Below are 23897 nucleotides of genomic sequence, written 5' to 3' on the forward strand. Positions count from 1 at the left end.
TATTCAGAGTCCAACTAAAAATGTGAATTTTCTACAGCAAACCCCACAGTTTTTCATTAAAACATAGCCATGCTTAAAAGTCTGGAGGCAATATTCCAGTCTCCTTTTCACTGCATGAGGGCAATGATTTTAAAAAATAAAAAAGGAAAAAGAAGTCAAAATTTTATCTTATTAAGAGGAGGCTGTTCGGTTGGTTGTGGGTTTGTTTTTTTTTTTTATCCCCCCTATGAAATCAATAAGCTGTTTTTTGACTTTCAGCAACTTCTTAAGTGCTAAATTCATCAAATGACTGTTCAGATAATTTCCTACTTCTTTCTGTCAAGAATGTATAAATTATTTCTTCAAAATTTTTTATTTTGCTGAGCCTTAGGAGCTGTTACAGTTAGAGCTAGTACCTAGCATAGACATGGATTGTAAGTAGGAATTTTCCAGCGACTTTGTGTAAAAGATAAATTATGTTAGGGATTGGACACAGAGTAATAATAATAGATGGGTAGATATCATCCCATTGGTATGTTGAAAATCTTATATTTTGTGTCTTCCCTGTTGCTTCTGCTTGGAATTTCTCGCTCTCCATGGCTTTGTGTTCCAGTGAGCTTGTTTCAAAGAGGAATTAACTAATTACATGTACTGCAGGTTCCAATAGGTACTGCTTTATATAATATAAAAGTCAGACGAGGCTGCGCTCTAGCGCTGCAAGGCATGAACCCCAAATCAAGATACAACCACGTGAGTTACCCACACAACCAAAAAACACAGCCCGATCCTCAGCTAAGCGCAGCTAACTTGCCCTAAGCATCCTATAAGAAACACGGAGGTACCGAAGATCGCATAGTGGCGGAGCTGACCGTCTCCCATCCAGGCAGGCATCCCCATGAGACCAAATCTTGTCTTGTTGGATCGGAGAAGCGGCGGCCCCCCAGTAGCCAGCATCAGATTTTTAAGGGTCCCGTGTCCTGTGATGCTGGGCCAGGGTGTCACAGGAAGCTGGGTCTCGGAGCCAAAGTCCCACCAGTATTTTGCAATCGTGTTATGTAACTCCTCACAGTAACAGTGAGATTCAACGTCTTCCCCTTTCGAAAGTGCTGCATTTCCACTTCGGAAGTGGTCATGTGAAGATGGTGATCTTCCTTTAACTTACTAATGGTCTACTGCTGTGAAAGGTAGTCATTATTTTTGCTAATATTGGTTCAAATGTTGTTCTTGGGCTTTTCGTTTCATTACACTGCTGAAGAGTTACAGCACAGCAACAGTGTAGATTGTAGGATTCTTGGATGGGGTTTCCTAACAGTTACCAAAGTCAAGTCTAGTAATTACTTGTATCTTTTCAAAAGTCCTTCTAAAAAGAGATCAAGATGACTTATATTATTACCTCCATTTGTGTACAAGCTCAAAGCATGGAGATTATGCTTCAAATTTATGGACAGATAACACAGTAACTTGTTACTGTGCAATGATTTAAGTGATTTAATTATAGTTTGCCGTATTCTTTATTACTGAAGGAAGCAAATTTCTCAGGGGCCAAATTTAGAGCGCTACATGTTTATGGATCAATAATATATGTATTTGCTTGAGAGTCTGTGCATCTTCCTTGTTCACCCCATTCATTTTTTCCCCTGTAATTTTACTAATTGCTTATGCACTGCTTCAGATTTGAGCTGCCATATTCACTTCGTTTGTATGATAAAGTGCTTTGTTTCATGTGGTAGCTCACCACTGATGCAGCTTTTTTTATTCCTGTTTTTTAATTACTTTGAACAGAAGCAAATAAGCTTACCTTAGTTTACCAATGTAAAAAAAATTGACATCATGGCAAATTCTCAGTGCTCAGAAAGGAATTTACCCTAAGTTTTACATACGAATCATTTTATGCCATTACATTTTATAGTTGTTTTAGAGATTCAAATACAAATAGAAGTAGTTATTTAATATATGTGATTATGATATTATAGGCCATATTGCCTTTAGCATTGTCTGGCATGTAAAGAATTTTAACTTCTTTTGATACACAGAGAAGGGACAAGGTGATTAGTTTGAGTTCACCTTGTAGCTCATAGCACAGATGCAATGCAGCCCCTTAATTTTGATGTTGTTTCTCTGAGATCTGCCAAGTGCATTTAACTATGTGCTTGTCAGCAGTCCTGGTCTGAATTGAAGTGTCCTCACCGTGCTGGAGAATACCTATTATCATAGGCTAAGTTTGAATCTGCTGCTGTTACTCAAACCCATCCTGCCTCATGCCAGCTTCAAAATGAAGGTGCTGGCTGGAGCAAAGTATTATGGGCCTTGAAGTTCAGATTGTAACATGGGAGGTTTCCTGTTCCAGTTGTTACTTTTGGGTTCTGGGATTTGGGTGTTGGCTGTCTTCCGCTGAGATGGCAGCAGGACAGGGAGGGATGGGGGAGTAGTTCCCTGGCTTGGATTTTTAGTTCACTCACTTCTGCTTGCTGTTGCTTTCTGCTGTGCTTTTTCTGCAAAAAGGCTAAGGTAATTGTGCATTTGTATTATGATGGTCTGATTTGCTCAGTGAACTCTTATCTCACTTTTTTTTGTTTTTCTCTCAACGTAGAGTGAGTGGGATTTTTGTGTGTGTGTTGTTTTCTCTTACTTCTGTGTTGAGGGAGGCAGGCAGGTTAACCTGCTGGTTCAGTTTAACCCATTACACCAATGGTCACCTGCCTGTGGCCTGTATGGGTATTCCTGTACTCGATTCATGAATGTTGCAGAAGTGAGATCAAATGTACCTGTGTTCACACTTAACCTGACATCAAGTCAAACACAAACTGAAGTTGTTTCTTTACAGAAACCTGGTATGCTCTCCAACTGTTATTTGATAACACCAGGGTACATGATAATTTGTAGTCCAGTAAGAATACCTGAAAGGGCTGTTTGAATCTCAGCAAGAAAGAGGGTCACAGTGTGAATAGTGTGGGATTCGTTCGGAACTTCAATTTAAACTATACTTGTGAACACACGTCTGATGTGTCATGGCTATTCACCACCTCAAGGTGCAATAGAATAGAATAGAATTAACCAGGTTGGAAGAGACCTTTGAGATCATCGAGTCCAACCTATCACCTAACATTATCTAGTCAATTCAACCATGGCAACAAGCACCCCATCCAGTCTCTTCCTAATCACCTCCAGTGATGGTGACTCCACCACCTCCCTGGGCAGCCCATTCCAATGGCCAATCACTGTTTCTACGAAGAACTGCGTCCTCTTGTTCTGGTGCTGGTTGCCTGGGAGAAGAGACCAACCCCCACCTGGCTACAACCTCCCTTCAGGTAGCTGTAGACAGCAACAAGGTCTCCTCTGAGCCTTCTCTTCTACAAGCTAAGCAACCCTGGCTCCCTCAGCCTCTCCTTGTAGAGCTTGTGCTCCAAACCCCTCACCAGCTTTGTTGCCCTTCTCTGGACATGTTCCAGCAAGTCAACATCTTTCCTAAACTGAGGAGCCCAGAACTGGACACAGGACTGAAGGTGTGGCCTAAAAAGTGCTGAGTACAGGGGCAGATAGTTATCAGAGCTCCTGGAAATATTTTATTTTTGAAAAAAAAAGGATAAGTTTTTGTGTTGTTTGTACCTCTGAATTAAACACTCAAATTCATTAGATATACTTTTACTAAATAGCTCTATTCTGTAAGTTATAAAGCTGAAGCAGGTAGAAATGTGGCACTCAGAATCTAAATGCAATCACAGTCATTTTCTATAGCTGGAGATGAGAGAGATTTGCTAAATTTGGCATGTGTATAGGAAAATATGCCAAAAGATAGCAGCAGTGGTGAGGCAAAAATGAGTCATCTCCAGTTCTTAAGAAACAGATGGAAATTACTTTTTTTCTTTTAACTGGAGTTCAATTTTTTTAGCTCTAATACTATTAAAACTCAGTGAAAATATCTGTGAAGACATTTTTCACCCAAAATGGTTTACTGCTAAAGGGATTTTTCTTTTTGTATCAAATGTTTCTATTCCCATTAAAAATTATAGGTTTTATGCTAGAGAGGAAATTTTGTATGGTTTTTGAGAGGCAAGTATTTTTTTTAGTGGATTGTTACCATTTGAAGGAGGAACTTCAGTCTAGTTCCTGACTGCAAAGACTGAAAGTAAAATAAAATTACCATTGGATACAAAAGAAAAATATTATAAGGTCTATATAATTCATTAGCTTGCTAATGGGGATTTAGAGTAGTGGCAAAAAGAGTTCTCTCTTCTTCTTCTGTCAGTTCTGCTTGCATCTTCTCTCTCTCTCTGCTGTGTCCTTGCTGGAGTATCTCTGTTGTGACTGCTGTGTGAGGTAATGGGAAGGAGGGAGGGAGTACAGGAGGAGGTGAACAGTCCTCCTGGATCTAGCCAGAGGGGTCTGAGGAGTTTCTGTTTTGTTTAGAAATTGTAAAATAGTGCATATATTGTATATTTTGTGCATATGCATTGCATTTCATATTTCTAGATTTTTAGTTTGCTTGTAAATATAGCTTCGTTTGCTTCCATCCCAAACTGAACTAGTCTGGTGATTTATTTTGGGGGTAGTTCTCCAAATTAGTTGGGGAGTAATTTCAACCTACCACATAGATGCAAATTGCAGATCCAAAGAGTAATAGGCCAATTTTTAATGAGTGTTTCTGTTAATAGCCTTCATTAAATGTTGCCCCTCCCAATTAATTCACTTCCATGGGATTTTGTAGATTTGTTTTAGGGAACTCTAGGATTAAAAATAAGCAAACCAAGCTCAACAATGCAGTTACCTGAAAATCAAACTAAACCAATGAAAGAAAAAGCCATATAGAACAAAAGATGCATTCCTTCTCCTCCAAACCTGTCTTATGGAAGGAAAAGTAACAGAAACACTGTCTGGAACACCAAGAGATAGTGGTTACTCTGCTTTTTGGCTGAGAAGTCTTTTACAGGCATAAATTCAAGATCACACTAAATTAATTACACAGGGGAAAACTAGTTTAGTCCAGTTTTCTAGCGGACTTTCTTTCACACTTGGTGTGGAAGCCACAAGGACCTTCCTGATCTCTGTTGCTGGTGCTTTGTAGTGCAGTACATCTTCCTTTTTCTTTGTGTACTTGCATATGCTCACTGCCTTAAAGAGACGAGAGAAGTAGTCTGAGATGAAAGGAGGATTTAGAGCAAAACATTTCTCTGAAGCTGAGAACTGCTGCCCACGGAGCACAGGGTGAGCAAACAGGGTTTGTGTGTGCCCTGGTGGTGCTGCAGCTGTCTGCAGCTTGTAGGTTCCCTGGAAAGAGTGAAGCTTGAGGAAAGAATTCTCAGAAGAGGACCCAACATCCTTGGCCAAAAGCCACTGCCAGGAGAAATGTGGCAACTAAGACTGGGAATGGATACAGGTCCCTGCTCAGGGAGGCAGGCAAACCCCTTTCGGTGTCCCTCACCTTCCCAGTTGCCCTTAGGCAACAGATACGGAGCATTGGAAGTTGAGAGCCAGGATTGAGAGGCCCCTGTGTTCTACCCCTATCAGGTGGAAGACAGAAGCTGAAGTGAAGAGGGTGAGTGGTGGTAGGTTCAATGGCAGTGGCAGGAGTTGAGTGCATATAGCAACCTCTTCCACAAGGAAGAAGAGTTCTGGTTGGAAACTCCCTCCTGGCAAGAACAGAGGGCCCAATATGCAGGGTTGACCCTCATCATAGGGAAGTCTGCAGTCTTCCTGGAGGCCAAACTAGGGATATCACTACAGAACTTCCCAACATAGTGCGGTCACCAGACTGTTATCCATTTCTGATCTTCCAGACAGGTGGGGAGGAAGCTGCATCCTGCAGTCTGAGGAGAATGAAGAGAGATTTCAAGGCCTTGGGACAGTTGGTGAAAGAACTGGGGGCACAAGTTATTTTCTCTTCCCTCATTCAAGTATCCATCTGTGATATGGAAGGAAGTAGAAGTCCTGGCTTTGAGACTGGTGCTACAGGGAAGAATCTACCCCACCCAGGGTAGAATCAGTGTGCTCAGCTCGCTCCCTGCAGTGCCTGTACACCAGCACATGCAGCATGTGGAATGAACAGGAGGAGTTAGAAATCCATGTGTGGCCAAGGGGTTGTGATCTGGTGGCAGTTAAAGAGACATGGTGGGACAGCTCATGTGATTGGAATGTGGTCATAGGTGGCTGTGCTGCTCATTTTAGCGTCCTTAGGCTTTACATTTAGAGCAAGTGCCAGTCCCATTCAAGCAGCGGTGTTCAGCAGTAATTTCCTGTGTTATTTCTTAGCATATGCTTTAAAGGGAACCTTTACTCTTGTTGCTTTTGTGCTTCTGAGTGGTTTTGTAAGATCTAGTTTCCTTTAGATCGGCATGCGAGAATTAAGCACACCTCTAATTAAAATTGCTCTGTTAGTGGGAAATGTTGCTGATCTGATTATATTTTTCTGTATCTTAAAAACTCTGGACTTAGTATATACATCCTGTGTTGTTTTATGACTTGGGAACAAAAGGGGGAGAAACACAAGAAAGAGGGGGGGTGAAAAAAAAGTCATCTTCTGAGCCAGCATCACTCAGGTCTTTTAATCAGTTTTTTAGGTGTGTGTCCAGTTGTTGTCCCTAGGGAATCTTCCTGTGTATTCCTTGTGTGCTTACAGGGGTCTGGCAGAGTGGGGGGGCCTCTTCCTCCTCCTTCGCCTTTTACCTGCCCATACACATCAGGGTCTTATCCTTTTCACCATCCTCCCTTTCAGGGGTAGCTGATGGGTAGAAATGATCCTGTCTGTGCACATTCCAGTGAGTCGTTGTCTAGGAGCAAAGGTGACTTTATCTTTGTTGATTCACATCAATACAGACAAGATTTAGTCTCTTACATATGGTGAAGCCAAGTAGGTATATGGTCAGGATTTCTGAAAACGTTTTGTAGTTGCATATTATTAGAATAGTATTTTGAGGAGTTGTATTCCTATAATGAAGGTCTAGATTAAAGGGAATTGAATGTTGAAAAACAGTCCTTTCCACCAACCCCAACCTAACTTGAACACATTAAAACCCAGCCAAACCAAACCTCCATCTCCTTTGCAGTAATGGAAAAAAATTGTGTTGTTTGTGCATGTTTTAGCATTTAGCTGCAAATAACAAGTACGTGTGTGTACAAAGCCCCAGTGAATTTCTTGTACAGACTTCACATGTCCAATGTGTGTTGGTCATTGTCATCAGACATACTTACATTTTATTTGGCAAAAGAAAGTTTGTCACTGAAAAAGCAAACTAATACAGTTTGGCTGTGTACAAAACATGAATCACAGGGAGACGTCAGAAACTCTTCAGATTTTACTTTTATCGTTGACTTTGCTCCCATTCTTTCAAGCTGCTAAATGGAACCGAACAGATGTGCAGGCCCATCTGGGTAAATTAAACAGATGCAGTCACCAGAAGAGATTTTTCTGGGCTGCTAAAATAAGCGTGTAATTGATTACTTTCAATTTGATACTATCTATTTTAGTAATCTAAGTCTTGTTTTGCTTAGGTCCTGCCTACCATCAGCAATATGATATAGTGCTGTGTTTCTGCCAAAAGCAACACCTTTCAAAAAGCTCTAAGCATAATCAGTCCTACAATGATTTATTATTAGTGTAAATATTTCTTGAGAAAGCCATAAGTGGCAGCTGGGACATGGGTGCACTTTTTATTTTTACAGTTTGTGATTTTGTCTCTGTTCTTATTACTGCATCTCTTTATACTTTAATTTTCCAGTTTCCTTACGAGCTTAGCTTTGAGGAAAGACTGCAGCTGAGCATTTCAGCTCAAAGGCAACTCTGTTCAGAACAATTCAAATGCAAGCAAATACTGCAGGTTTGCATCCTGGTAATCTGGTCTTCTGCTGTGTATGCTTACCTGCATGAGTGTTAAGTGTCTGCTCTACTGGCTGAGCACTTTGCTAGTGTTTTCACTACCAGACATTCCTAGTGATGACATTAGCAAAACTTCTTTCAAATTCTGTAGTGGTACCCTGTAGATAATTTTTTTTTTTTTGTATTTTAGTTTTCTTTGTGGAGAAGAGATTTTACTGGAGACTTTTAGAACAGTTTATCTTGGAAGACACACAAAAAAGCAGCTTTTCACATCAAGGGATGTAGAATATCCTCCCATAGTTAATGGATTTTTGTTACCCATAGCAGAGAATTTTCTTGTCAATTACTTGTTTCTCACACTACTGTTGCAGCACTTCCTTTCTGAAGTACTGAAGCCAGTGGTGGTTCATTATGGTTGTCTATGCTATGCTAGATACATTCTGCTTTAAACTAGTTTAGTAGCAAATACAGGCCTGAGGATTAACCAAAAATGACATCAGTATTGAAGTAGAGAACATGCAACCAGAGTTTGTGGTTAAAGTTATTTTCTCTTATCTATATGCCTTTCTTTCCAAAGAGATATTTTTCATTTTGTTTTACATCTTCAGTATTAAGATCAATATCCTTCTCAATGAGGGTTGTGAAAATCTTTACCTATCTGTACATATTAAAATTTATGACAGCATGTGGAGAAATAGCAGATTTTTTTTATTTCTCATTGCTACTTAAGATGAGTTCTTTGAAGCTGGAGGCCAAGTAAACCAGAAACCTTGAATTTTGACTTTTAACTACCAGTAAGACTGATTTGATGCTGATACATATATATGTCAGTCAGTATATATATAAATGCAGAAATGTTTGTTTCAGTGGTCTGTATGCTGTAGTGCATACAGTATGCTCTGTCAAGCATGCTAGATCCTTCTTTTTAAAAATATCCTTTTCAGCTATAGAGTTACCCTAAGAATTAGTGATTTCTGACCTGTACTTTGGTTATTTTATCTCTGTGTTTTGTCTCATGCTGGCCCACAAACGTTGGGCATGAAGATAACTGATAATGCTGCTCAGAAGAGAAGTTGTGAACAGCAATCTGAGAAAAATTCTAAACATGCCATTAGTCTACGAAGGAAGAACTTGAAAAAGGAGTAGAGTTCCCATGAATTTTTAAAGCATTGCAAGGGAAATGTGTGAAATTAAAGGATGAATCTCTTGAGTTAGAGCAGCTTCAGAATGAAGGCAGGGAGAGATTCTGATGAATGAGCATTACATGGCTGAAACAGATGAAGGCTAGAATGAGTCTTTAACCTTGCTCCAAAAAAACCCCAAACCAACCAACAAACAACGACAACAACAACAACAAAACGGCAACAAAACCCTGAAAGAGGTGAGGTAAGTCTTTGGGAATTAAAGAGGAAAGGTTGCATGATTGATTGGGCAGCTACAAAATATCAGTCTGTCAGAGCACTGCAGTGGAGTGATTCAAGAAAACTGCTGGAAAAAAAAAAGATTAAGGGAAGAGGAAGTGATCTAGAATTGGATGTGCAAATTCAAGCAGATGGCCACATTACTGACATAGCCTCCTGAGTCTGCCTGAAAGATACTTTTCTCATGTATTCTTTTATGAAAGGTGTGACCATTTGACGCTGTGCCTTTAAGAAAGGGGCACACTGGCTAAATGTTTGTAAAATATTTTGGTATTCTAAACGAATTTCATTGGCCAAGTAAGGTGAGAGGTGAGGTTGGGCCCAGCACAGCCGGGACTTTCTCTCAGTCTTCCTTTCTTCGCTGTCCCTTCCACACTGGACTGCTTCTGGGCTTCTTGCCAAGAGATAAGAACTAACTTAGTCCTTATGCATAGGCCTCTGTCTGCTGTGCTAATCCCTCCTTTTTTTTCTCTTCTTCTACCTCTTTGGGGGAGAAAGGAGGTAGGGGGGTGAAGGGGGCACAGGGGGAAGCCCCCTCTGTGGGGGGTCTGGTTTCTGGTTGAGTTCATTTGCTGTATATTCCTGTATATATTGTAAAACACCTGTATTTGTTGTGTTACATATAATCTGTTTCCTTGTAAAATATACTCTCATTTCTCTGACTGAGTTTTAGCCGCGGTTTCTTTTTCAGTGGGGGAGGGAAAGCAGAGCCTTTCCTTTCAGACCACCACAAAAGGTAAGGTTTTCAGGGTCTGAGCTGGAGTGAGAGGGCCTCATCTATGGGAGAGGTGTGTTGTTAGAGCGTTCTCGGTGTGGAACCTGTTAGTAAGGTAGAAAAAATAACACAAAAAGCAATGCATTCAGTTTCAGTCTAAATATTGTGTGACCTTAAACAAATTATTTGTTCTAACATGTTCCTCTGTTCTCCAGCTGAGATTAATGAACTTTGTCTCAGAAAAGTGTTGTAAAACTATAAAACCCTTCAGTGATTTATTTTCAGATACTGTTGAGAGTCTGGATTTATTAGCTTGGACTGAGCACCATGGGGTACTTAGTGTTTGTTTAGAGGCAACTTGTTGCTTGACACAGATTATAGATGTAATCTTTTGTTTTCCTGAAGAATCTTGTGGACACCTTTTCTAGTGTACTCTCACCTCTGTGTTTGCTGGTACTGTTATTCACACCAGCAAGATCAAATATAGCATAAGTACGTCGTGTGCTATAGTCACACCTTTGATTGCAGGAGAGACATGGCTTGGAAATAGTGAGGCTGTAATGCTCTAGAGTTCTTATCAAATTCCTAAAATAAATGGAATTACATCAGAGATAAATTTGGCATACTGAGACTACTAAGAAGCTGTAATCAGCCCACTCATTGTTTTGTGTTTAATTTGGTATTCAAACTTTATTGTAGATGTTTTCCACAACTCCTTTGTCGACTGTCAGATGCAGAGTTAGCCATTCCTGACTGTGGTTGAAAGATAGATACATTTATTATTAGATATTGACAGCTGAACTTGGCATTGTTTTAGGATTGTAGGACCACAAAAACTAATTGGTGAGAAATAATAAAATGAGTCATCTGAACTGGAAATATGTTCATTTGTAGACATTTTCAGTAGAACTCAGTCAAGAGCATACTAGCACATGCATACACAAGACCATTGTGTACTGAAACCAAATTAGGTGCTGTTTCATGCTAACTTGGTGAAACGAAGAGCCCAAAGAGGAAGCTTTAATATTACATATAGTACATCTGTTTTCAGTGTTGTGTTCACATTGGTATTACTAGTAAGTAGTTTATTTGAGGAGGTGGTTAGCATGTGCAATCAAAGGGTACAGACGTGTATCACTGCAGTGCCTGATCATATTAAATTCAGTAGTATGTTTGTTTCTCCATGAAGCACTGGGCAGAGCACAGAAGATGCTCTTGTTACCTGGGAGTGTTGGAGCCACTCCTTCAGATTTGTTCACTGCCTTCTGATTGTGTGCATAATTTCCTTCTGGTGGTTGTGGAACCCAAAGACTGAGATGTCAACTGTGCTTGGGACACTGCTCTGTGTTGATGCAGAAGTCCTAGATAAATTCTGCTTTGCCATATAGCACTGTTCTATTTAAGTACTGTGTAACACGTGTTTTGCCTTGTACATAGTGACTGGGGTTTGAAAGGCTCTCTGTGTGTCATTGTTATTTTCCGCACTTTTTCTGACAGGTGCTGAGTATGAATCTACATGACTCAAGATGGGTTGTTTCATTTTTTTTAATTTTTATTTTAATGCCACATATCTTTAGTACTGCAGATCACCATGATTTTGCTGTAATCTTGCAAAATTATTTTGATGACTAAGCTGGAGCTTACTGGGGAAGAAGGATATAACATGGTTGTACTAGCAGCCTGCTTCATAGTACTGTATTAAGATGTACCAGCTAGTCTGGCCCTCTGGAATTCCATCTGTTCTGCACGAGGTTTTCTGTCTCAAAGGATAATTCCATTGGAATAACATTAAATTCTTATGAAATTACTCCTTCTACAGGATAAAATTAAAACATGTACAGTAAAATATGTCCAGATTGTTTAGAATTTTGTGATCAGAAAAAACATCTTTCCTCCTTTGCATCTTAATGCAAGTTCAGCTATGCATAGATCCTCCTGATAGAGGTTTTCTTGAGCAGTTCATATAGTCTTACAATGATGGAGTTTCTAAACTGTTCTGCTAAAATGCTCTTCTATCCTCAGAAAACCTTTCCCCAACTAATAATAATTTTCTTCATGCAGTGTGGAACAATTTTACCTATTCTTTATTCTGTGTTTTGGCAACATTTTATTGAAAACGCCATTTTGGCCATGTTAACTCACATTGTAAGCAGACTACATCTGTAACAGTTTAGTTCAAGGGCTAAACTGCCTGCTCCCCCAACACAAAAGTGAGGGGAAGAGTAACACACAACTCAGGGCTGAGATAGAAATAAGAGTTTAATGTCACATAAGATAGCATAAGCACAATGCATAATTACCTTAGCTAATTAATTAATCTAAAAATACAATGCATGCTTACCTTAGCTTAGCCTATTTGCAGAAGAAGCGCAGTGAAATACACAGGGAAAAAAATAAAACTCATAAAAGAGAAAGCCAAACCCACTCTTTCTGCCTCTGTGCTTGCAGAAAAGAGACCACACTCAAGAAGCTGGAACCCAGAAGGAGCAATTGGAACAGGAAGCCTCCCATGTTGCAATGTGAAGTCCAAGCCCCATAATACTTTGCCCCAGTTAGCACTTTCATTTTTGAAGCTGGCGTGACTGCAGCATGGTGTGAATAACAGCAGCAGGTTCAATTCAATCCATGACAACATCCCAACAATCTTTCTGGATTTCTCCTGGTTATTTTGGGTTGGTTTTTGTTTTGTTTCCCTCCTCCCTCCCCCCCCCAGATATCATCAGTCTTGTACTCTGTCCTTTCTCTTTTTGAATTGAAGGGTCAACATAGCCATTTCACTTAAGCGAAGCCTTCCCAGTGTTGACTATAAAGTCAGAGAATCACCACTCTTACAGTCACATGCACTTCTTTTTACATTAGCCCATTTTTTGGGCTTCTATACAACTGGTGGTGGTGTTAACTCATGATCATCTTTTGACTCAATGTAAGCATCAGTCCTTCTGTACAGCACCACTGTCTTTTAATTGCTTTTTATCCTGCATTTCTACTGAAGGGGATGTGTGCTCCAGTAAGGTAATTTTCAGTTCCTTACAGATTGCTATCTCTTAAGAGAGTCTGAGCACTAATTCCTACTGGCCAAGTAGGTAACTATTACTATATTACAATGGTCATCTGCTACCAAGAAGGTAGTGGAGTTGTGGTATAAGCGCCAATACAGTAATTGGAAGTTTGGGGCCTTTTCTTACCTCTGTCATAGGCTTATTTTTTCCTTCATATGTCAGAAGCTCTAGTGTCGTTTCCCTAACTGGGTGGTATTTCAAAGTAGTTTGTTGAAGTGTTGATGGGTCAAGAATAAAATTAGCAGATAAAGTAAATAGTGCTATGCTCTGAACATTTGTTTTGATGGTTGTCCCAGAGGATTGTTGAAGATATTTAACTGCTGTTGATCACAGTTCTTACATGATATGTACATGGTGTTAAATAAATTCCGTGAGTCAAAGTTTCTGTTTGTTGTCAGCAGGGATTTGCGGAAAGAAAATCACATTACTTGTCTTCTACACTGTTGCTTCTTACCTTCTTCCAAAGCACAGAAAGCAAGAGGCTCTGAGGCAGCTAGTAGTAGAGAACAGATCACAGGGATCATCTTAGTTATCTGATTTCTGGATCTTATTAGCACATATTTGCCTGTAGTTGTACAAGTCCTGTATTTGATGGCCTATAGGACGTCCAAGCTTTTATTTAACACTTTAATCTAGTGCTTATCCCCAAAAAACCAAAAGGAAGTTCAAATAAAGTTTATAACTAAAGAAATATTCTGCAGTTTCCTTAGGCAGAAAGCAGGTTGTACAGACAAAATTTATACTTTTTAACCTACTTTTCAAGTCTGTGAGGCACCTATACTCATTGCACAATTCAGTTGCGCTGCTGAACAGTAAATGGGATGCAGTGAAGCAGAACTGTGCATATGTGGTGTTTGAGGAAGCTATTAAAGACTGAAATATTAAAGTCAGTGCTGAGATGCTGATTTGTAGCATGTGGAAATTGATGGATATATTCCACTATCTGCAATATAACAGCAGAAGGAGTGAGTTTGAATGTGCAAGCATAACATCAGTTTTAACCTTTGAAGCTTTATTTTTAAAAGGTGACATTCTCTGTTCCATATGCAGTTTTAGAATTGGTACACTGTCATGGAGCAGTAGAAACATAGAGTCAACATTACATCTTTAAGGGAGGTAGTTATATATAAAGGATCTGATTAGGAAGGACAAATTATTTAAGTTAGTAATAGTTCTCTGCAAAGCAATAAAATATCAAGTGTAAAATAAAAGCAAGGAAAATACCTGAGAAACGTTGCCTATTTTTGTCCTGAAAAGGAAACAAAACGCAGATGCCAAAGTCATGACACCGAGTTGAAGCACTTTGGGCTGAAGCATATACAGTATTTCTAAATGAATGTCTTACTTGAAATGTATCGCTACTTATTTGTTACCAATTTTTCCTGCAGAGATTTTTAGAAATACTCCAATACTGTGCTTTTATTGCATGGTTAAAATACTTGGAAATAGTAATGGCATAGAATTTAAAATGGGGAGACATATAGTAAGAAATTCTATTTTGTGTTCTCAAAGAGTGTAAGTAAAGAAGTTATTCAGTCTTGTTCTATCCTTTGACGTCCTGCTATACCAATACTAGATGTGAATTCAGGAGTTCAGGAGTTCTTGACGGGGTAGTATATATTTCATATACTCTTAGGAGATTGGTGTGTCTTTCAAAGAAAAGTCAAATAGTCTCTGCAGATGAAATTAAGTTCTAATAAAGAGCTTCGAGAACACAGTTTTAATATTGTACCTTGACAGCAAACCCATGCCTTTTCCTCCTTAAACTCCAGATTACAGTTCTGAGCATGCATTTTGTGAGTTTATATCTGTTGCTGGCAATATTTTGGGTTTAGGAGTAATTTTCAGTAGTAAAAACTGTTACAGTGCTGTTAGAGGTGGTTTCTTGGGTGGTTGATTTGATTTTATGTTATTATTTATTTTAGTTACTGTTGCTAAATCCTTTAGTTTGTTGTTTAGTTTCTGTGAGTACGAAGTTTTTGTGAAAATAATTATGTAGCCCATACTGAACAGATGTAATTAAGAATCTGCTGTGTGCTACTCTTTATTCAGTAACTATCTTTGCTTTTCACAGTTGGATTTTTAAAAAATACATAGGGCTTTGTGGAATAGATAAGGTCACTCTATTTTTTTTTCCAGAATGCTTCTTGAAGTATCAGTGATAAATTCAGTAGTGTGCTTATCAACATCTCATGCTGCTTTGAAATCTTAAATAACACAGAATATCTTATTGCTGGAAGAGACGAGATCTTTAAAACTGTTAACTGACATACTGGCTGACACATAGGAATTTATCAGGAATAATGAATTACTTCAAGATAGTATTTGGTCATAGTCTTAATACTGTCTATATGGATGCTTACATTAGCCTTAGCTGCATATTGCCTTCAGCAAATTCATTTGCAAATTTGGAAAGGAGAATAGATTTCTTTGACTCAGGTTACTGGTTTAGTGGCATGAGAACCATTTCTGCTGTCCCAGAGGCACACTCTGTTATTGTAGGTAGGCAGTATCATCTTTGCTCCTTACCTTCCCGTTTGTGGGATGGAGATAATTCCAAATTCCCAAGAGTATTATGAAGCAGATCAAAGTGAATTTAAGGATGAATGTGGATGGGTGAAAGAATTATCCACTGAAGTACTTAAACTAAGTGGACAGCTTCTCAAGTTTCATTCATTCTTATTTGAAGTAAATGCAAATATATCTGAGACTGTGCATTGTTGTTGTGGAGACTAAAGGTGTCTTGTGCATTTGATAATAAGCTGCAGCACACCGCTGTGTGCACAGAATTTGTCTAGTTATTGTCACCTCTTTTCCCTTACCCTTGCTACCTTTTATTTTTTGTTCCCATATGAAAAAAATGGGAAAATGAGGACAAAGTAGCATCTTTGGACTTACTAATGATGGCTGCTATGATGATAAGAGAGTTGGGATGGAAATACTAAAAGTTTCCAGGTTCCATGGAAGAATTTAGAGAGTGGTAGTGAATGGTGTGCCCCAAGGATCAGTGCCTGGGCCCCATGCTCTTTAACATCTTTATTGATGATCTGGATGAGGGCATTGAGTCCATCATCAGTAAATTTGCGGACGACACCAAGCTGGGGGCAGGAGTTGATCTGCTGGAGGGTAGAGAGGCTCTGCAGAGGGACCTCGACAGGCTGGACAGATGGGCAGAATCCAATGGCATGAGATTTAACACATCCAAGTGCTGGGTTCTGCACATTGGCCACAACAACCCCATGCAGAGCTACAGGCTGGGGTCAGAGTGGCTGGAGAGCAGCCAGGCAAAGAGGGACCTGGGGGTGCTGGTTGATGGTAGGCTGAACATGAGCCTGCAGTGTGCCCAGGCAGCCAGGAGGGCCAATGGCATCCTGGCCTGCATCAGGAACAGTGTGGCCTGCAGGAGCAGGGAGGTCATTCTGCCCCTGTACACTGCACTGGTTAGGCCACACCTCGAGTACTGTGTCCAGTTCTGGGGCCCTCAGTTTAGGAAGGATGTTAACTTGCTGGAGCGTGTCCAGAGAAGGGCAACAAAGTTGGTGAGGGGTTTGGAACACAAGCCCTATGAGGAGAGACTGAGGGAGCTGGGGTTGCTTAGCCTGGAGAAGAGAAGACTCAGAGGTGACGTTACTGCTCTCTACAACTACCTTAAGGGAGGCTGTAGACAGGCAGAGGTTGGTCTCTTCTCCCAGGCAACCAGCACCAGAACAAGAGGACACAGTCTCAAGCTGTGCCAGGGGAGGTTTAGGCTGGAGGTTAGGAAGAAGCTCTATACAGAAAGAGTGATTGCCCATTGGAATGGGCTGCCCGAGGAGGTGGTGGAGTCACCATCACTGGAGATGTTCAGGAGGAGACTTGATAGGGTGCTTGGTGCCATGGTTTAGTTGATTGGGTGGTGTTGGATGATAGGTTGGACACGATGATCTTGAAGTTCTCTTCCAACCTGGTCTGGTCTATTCTATACTATTCTATCACAGTATAACTAAGGTTGGAAGAGACCCCAAGGATCATCAAGTCCAACCTGTCTCGACAGACCTCACGACTAGACCATGGCACCAAGTGCCACGTCCAGTCTCCTCTTGAACACGTCCAGGGATGGTGACTCCACCACCTCCCTGGGCAGCACATTCCAATGACGAATGACTCGCTCAGTGAACTTTCTCCTCACCTCGAGTCTAAACCTCCCCTGGCGCAGCTTGAGACTGTGTCCCCTTGTTCTGGTGCTGTTTGCCTGGGAGAAGAGACCAACCCTTTCCCAACCACCTTTCAGGTAGTTGTAGAGGGCAATGAGGTCACCCCTGATCCTTCTCTCCTATCCTATCCCCTCCTATCCTATCCTATCCCCTCCTATCCTAAACTGGCAGAAGTGCATCAGAGTGGTGCAAAACAAGAATAGGAGAGCTATCTGTCAGTGGAAACGTCTACAGGGATTTTAGGTCATGTTGCTGCTTCTTCTTCCAAACGGTGCTGGAATTTTTTCAATTCTGTACAATCTGTGTTTCTTGTGGTTGTTTTGCATATGAATTTTAAATGTTACGGCAGAATATAGATACTGTTGTGTTTTTTAATCATATATTAATCAGATCAGTATATGCTAAATTTGTTTCATTGAATATGACAGGCACATTATTGTTTATTACCATGTTACATTGATGAATTACAAAGACTTGTGTTGTGGAAGACTAGTTTTTCTTGTTTTGGTTATGCATTTAATAGTGGCAGTGCATGGACAAGTATTTTTACATGTCTTAAAACAGTTTGTTCAAGAGCTTAGATTCTGAGCTGACCAAATGTTTCTAAAAGTCATTACATTTAGCATTACACATCTGTGCTTGAAGTTGAATTCTTGGAATTTCCTTAATTTTTAGCTCTGTTTACCTTACTGTGATATTAAGTAAGTCAGCATTTGATAAAGATGTTTAGAAGACACTATTATTCTTGTTATCTCCTTTGTGTTACTTCTACCCTTGAATTTTCAGTCTCATATGAGGAGAGTTAGGAAGTGGATAGAAGTGTATCTGGACATGTGTATTTGCTTAACTTTTGGAGGCTATAGTTATTTGAAACATGAATTACTTTCATCAGTTCTAATCCATCAGTGACTGATGTTATGATGATCTAAAACTTCATCTGTATAATGTAAGGATGTGAAAATTCTTAGAAGGTAGTAGGAGGAAATTAGTCCGTTTGGAGACATCTTGTAAGATTTAAGAATATAAACCCCATATTTTTCTTTAACATGATGCACACTAGCTTTCTTCATGCAAGAGCAAAGTGACTTTCAGTAAAGGTCTCTTTGGTGGTGAGACTTCAAATAAAGAAATGATGCATGTTTAACTCTCCTGATAGTGGACCTGGATAGCATTTGCTGATTTTAACACAAGTTTAGAAAGACAATGCTGAGATGCTTACCCACTTACCACTCTGCTCTAAAGTGGAATGTAATATTATTACATTACATATGGAATATTATCAGAGAGTGTGATTGCCCATTGGAATGGGCTGGCGGGGGAGGTGGTGGAGTCGCCGTCATTGGAGGTGTTCAGGAGGAGACTTGATGGGGTGCTTGGTGCCATGGGTTAGTTGTTTAGGTGGGTTGGATTGGTTGATGGGTTGGACGCGATGATCTTGAAGGTCTCTTCCAACCTGGTTTATTCTATGTATGTATTCTATGTAATTACATATCTTAATATAATTCTGTGATACAATCAAATTGTGTATGTGTAGGCATCTTCTAAATACATAGTCAGTAAATGCTGGAAGACTGAATCCATGGTAGAGTTTATATGAGATTCTTTTCTAATGATGTGCACAGAAATGAAAAATAACTTACGGCTGGATTTGTATAATATATCATTATCTGTAGTCACCTTTCACTTGTTCTGAAATGTCATCTCATATTTCTTAACCTTCCTAGCCATTTTTATCAACCCCATCCTGACTAGAGTGAGAAATTCCATAACACTATGGCCCTGTGGCCTGAATTAAGACAACATTTATTGTAAGCATATACACACACACAAAAGAAAAAAGATTATGGCAAATGGTGTGATCTTCTTTGACTATATTACTTCAAGGGTGCATTACTTCAGGGTCCTGACTTTAGCAACGATTTTATAAATGCTTTCTCGCAGCTTGTTGGGTCAGAAACATAACCACTGTTCTGTTTCCTTTTTTTTTTTTTTATTTGTAGGATGATGAAGTGGTTCTGCAGTGTACTGCAACTCTTCACAAGGAGCAACAGAAATTGTGTCTTGCTGCAGAAGGATTTGGCAACAGGCTTTGCTTTTTGGAATCCACATCAAATTCTAAGGTACTGCTGAGTATTTTAACTGTTGTCCATGAAGCAAGAATATAGTCACAATATTGTTTGTTTTGATGTGCTATATAAAAACGTGTCTAGGAAAATCTATCAGTAAAATAAAGTATTTTTAATACCCTTTGAATTTTAATAGTTCTCCTGTCATGGCACTTTGTCAGGACTCTAATGCTGTGCTTTCTGTTTTGGGCTCATTTTAAAACTACTTTGCTGGAGAAGTCTCATTAACATGCTTATTATTTTGCTTGTCCAAACTTAGTTATAGTAAGCCACAGTACAATTTTGTGTACTGTGACACATTTGAAAATTCTGATTTTTAACTCTGCAGGAAAGACAAGTTATTCTATTTATGTTAAGTTTCTATGCTATGACATTTATATTAAGGTGATTATTGCTTGAAGTCAGAATTCCCTAGCCAAGCAAAAGTAATAGCGAAAATATCAAAATTATCTTGTCTAATTAGTTTGTTATCTAAGCCTACTATAACTCTACTGTATGTGTAGTAGATACAGTAGTTTGTAAAATTAGTTTTGCTATTTGTTGCAAAGAAGGGTTTTTGTTTCACAATCACTCAGATTAGTGTTTTGAAGACAAAAAATGTGCTTTCTGAGGGCAAACTGGTTTTGTGATGTAAGTAATGGCTATACTTGGAGATTTTCTTTATATGAAAGGAAGAATGTTACTTGTTTTTTATTATAAATATAAATGATAAGAAAACAAAATCGTAGAATTGTCAGGGTTAGAAGGGATCATCAAGGTTCATTCCAAACCCCCTGTCATAGGCAGGGATACTTTCCACTAGATCCGGTTGCTCAGAACCACATCCAGCCTGGCTTCAAAAAACATCCAGGGATGGAGCTTCTACCACCTTCCTAGGCAACTTCTTCCAGGGTCTCACCATCCAATCTGAATCTACCCACTTCTAGTTTTGCTCCATTCCCTCTAGACCTATCAATATCTGACATTTTAAGAAGTCCCTCCCCAACTTTCTTGTAGGCCCCCTTCAGATACTGGAAGGCTGCAATAAGGTCTCCTTGGAGCCTTCTCTTCTTCAGATGGAACAGCCTCAACTCTCTCTGTCTGTCCTCATAGGAGAGGAGCTCCAGCCCTCTGATCATCCTCGTGGCCTTTCTTTGGATACATTCCAGCATGTCCATATCATTCTTTTAATAGGGGCTCCAGAACTGGACACTCCAGGTGGAGTCTCACTAGAGTGGTGTAGAAGGAGAAGAATGACCTCTCCCAACCTGCTGGTTGAGCGCCATTTTGCGCTGGGGAACTCTCTCTTTCTGATATTCCTACCAGTTTGCTTAAAATTGTTATATTTGCCTAAATATTGTACATTCCCACTGTAAATATATTCTAACTGTACATGGAACCTATTTAATATGTTTTTGGCAGCTTCCCATGTTAATAAAAAGTTATTAATATTTTATTAGTATCCATATGTGCCATATTTTAATTATAAATTCAATAAATTCCTTAAACTGGAAAACAGTCTTTAAAACATGTAGATAAATTGTTTAACTGGATCAAGAACCCTGCTGGAACCTTTTTTGAATTGTCACCTCTTTCTTATACTGTTTTCTATGTTCTTCCTTATATAATACAGTAGTAGAATTGTATGGACAAAAAACTTTAGGAAGAAAAGTGTTCTTATTTACTCTTATTTACAGTCAACTTTGCTTTAAGTATTTGGTAATTTTATGACTCCCTCAGTATTTACATCTCCAAATGACTTCAAATGAGATCATCCTAGAAACTGTCAGCCCTTAAAAGTTAAAAGAGGGACGAGCTGGTTTTCTTTTTGGTTGTTTTTCCCCCCACCAAGCTCATGCAGAAGAAGCAGAATAAATATTACTTCACAAAACATGGGAAAAAAGCAGCATCAATAAGCAAGAAGAAGAAATTTACACTGTATTCCTCAAATACAAGAATTTATAGGAGTTTTATATAATGAGACAGATTGTAGACTTAATACTGAAACTTACTAAAAGATAATAAATTCACTAAATATATTTTTCTAGCCTCACAGACAACTTGCACAGTAACCACTTCTATTCCAGAACATCTTCATTGTTAAAAAGATTCACTTAAAACAGAGCAGCATGAATGAATTCAACAAGATCACTGCTATTATAATGAATCATTAATATCTCAGTAAAAAATTTATTACTATGAATAATACATTCAAAATGATGAGACAGAAAATGAAGCATTACTGTGCAATGTATCAGAGAGGATCAAAGTGATGGTATGGAAGTTGGCAAGACAAAATATATCATTTTTTGTTCTATATTTTTCTAGATGTCTTTCCAGATGCTTTATCTTTATGACAAGTTCCTCCTCCAAATGGTAGAGGAACGAACAAGAAAAGGTGCTATGCTGGATCCCCTATTAGAAGAAAGATATCGACATGCTGGAATGTGTCCAAAGAAGGGCCACGAGGATGATCAGAGGGCTGGAGCTCCTCTCCTGTGAGGACAGGCTGAGAGAGTTGAGGCTGTTCAGTCTGGAGAAGAGAAGGGTCTGAGGAGACCTTATTGTGGCCTTCCAGTATCTGAAGGGGGCCTACAAGAAAGCTAGTGAGGGACATTTTAGGATGTCTTTTGGGACTAGGGGGGATGAAGCAAAACTAGAAGTGGGTAGATTCAGACTGGATGTTAGGAAGAAGTTCTTCACCATGAGGATGCTGAGACCCTGGAAGAGGTTGCCCGGGTAGGTGGTAGAAGCTCCATCCCTGGATGTTTTTAAGGCCAGACTGGATGTGGCTCTGAGCAACCTGATACAGTGGAAAGTGTCACGGCCTATGACAGGGGGATTGGAACTAGGTGATCCTGACAATTCTGTGATTCTGTGAATGATATAGCTGATGAGTTTGGGTGTTTTTTTCCCCTTATTTAGTGTAAAAGTCTTGGGACTCTTAATAGGCGTAGGTGTTAAGGAGTGCAGTCAGATTGTCTTCGCCAGATGCACTAAGTGTACTAAAATACCTAAGCAAGGCCTTGAAGGATAAATAGTGATACATAGAGCAAAGCCAGATAATAGTTCAATATGGCAGTTCTTAACTTTCTGTACATTCACCTCTGATAAAAGTTGCAGGTTATTGTTGTTCAGTGCAAGCATAGCCCTTGAAGCTTTGGGCTTGCTGCATTACTCTATTGGATTTGGCTGAGCTGGACTTAATTCTCAGAGTATCTTTCTAGTACTGTGTTTTGCAGTGCTTATAGAACTGGGTGTTAATAACACACTAGTGTTTTGGCTACTGCTGAATGGGTACCCAGGCTGTGCTTTTCCAACATTTCCCTACCCCAAGAGTATGCTGAGGGGTGGCCAAGATCTTGAGAAGGGATACAGCCAGGCCAGCTGACCCAAACTGACCAAAGGGGTATTTCATGCCATATGATGTCAGATCAGGTATATATACTAAGTGAAGTAAGGAATTGTGGAGATATTTGTCTATGGTGTCTCTCCTCCACAGCAACCATCCATGGTGTTAGAACCCTGCTTCCCTGGAATGACCAACCACCATCTGCTGATGGGAAGCAGAGAGTAACATCTCCTTTTGCTTCTGCTCACGGCCTTTGAATGTGCTTTGCATTATTAAATTGCTTCTATCTTATTACCAGCCTTTGGTTATATTTTCCCCTCTCCCCTGTCCATCTAAGAAGGGGTGTGACAGTGTCTTTGGTGCGCATTGGGCCCCCAGACAAGGCCAAATCATCACAATTACCCTGGGTAGCTGAACATCACAAGGTTACACAATGGCATATTCTGCTAAGTCCTCTGGGGCTCAGCATTTTAAATATTTTCTCTGATGGGTTTATAGTAGAATGTACTTCATTAGTACATGCACAGTAGTTATAAAGCAGTCTGAATTTTAATTAGACTGCTACATAGATGTGCATCTGAAAATCTGAAAACAGCAGATTCATAATCTGTGTTTCAACCTAAGAACACATGAAAGTGCAAATTCTTTTTTTAAAGCCCTTTAGATGAACATTTGTCTAAAGTGGCAGTTTCCAATTAACTATGCAGCCCTGCTCAACACTTGAAGGCATGGTATTGTTACTTTTGTACTTAGTATTTTTAAGCACTGTGAGACAATCTGGCTCATCAGACTCCTCTGTGTGGCAATCATAGCAGTAAGTGGTGTGAGCAATCTGGCAATATAAGCTTAGAGCTTGTAAGGTGGTAGGCCATGCTTAGCATAAGTGCAGAAATAGCTAGCAGTTTAGCAAAACAGTGCTGTGCCTGCTGCGTGTAACTAAAGCAAGGTACTGGTAGCTATACACACAGAGAGTTGTCTGGGAATAACAGGATGCAGCCTTGCGTGTTAATAGTAGTTTAACCAATAATCACTTTATAAACATAAAATGGCAAAGGCATTTTTTCTCATTGAGTATGTTTCCAGCTTGTCATAGAGGTTAGCTGTTTCTGTAGTTTCCATTAAATTTTTTTATTGTCCACATAATTCTATGCAAAAGATGAATTCTTTAAGGGAGTTAATTAAGTAGAATTATTTTGGAGAAATTACCTAGAGAAGAGAAGTCTCCAGGGGCACCTTGTAGCTGCCTTCCAATACTTGAAGGGG

General features: G+C 39.6%; 1 protein-coding gene across 1 annotated transcript in view; it reads left to right on the top strand.

Annotated features, from left to right (window-relative positions):
• RYR2 (ryanodine receptor 2) overlaps positions 1-23897 on the top strand; it is a 377267-nt gene that overhangs the window by 77056 nt on the left and 276314 nt on the right. Inside the window, exon 2 of the mRNA XM_054162288.1 lies at positions 19178-19297. Coding sequence (XP_054018263.1) covers positions 19178-19297 — 120 coding nt within the window. The remainder of the gene's footprint in view (positions 1-19177; positions 19298-23897) is intronic.

Source organism: Dryobates pubescens, chromosome 6, assembly GCF_014839835.1.
Source record: "Dryobates pubescens isolate bDryPub1 chromosome 6, bDryPub1.pri, whole genome shotgun sequence".
NCBI classification, from domain to species: Eukaryota; Metazoa; Chordata; class Aves; order Piciformes; family Picidae; genus Dryobates; species Dryobates pubescens.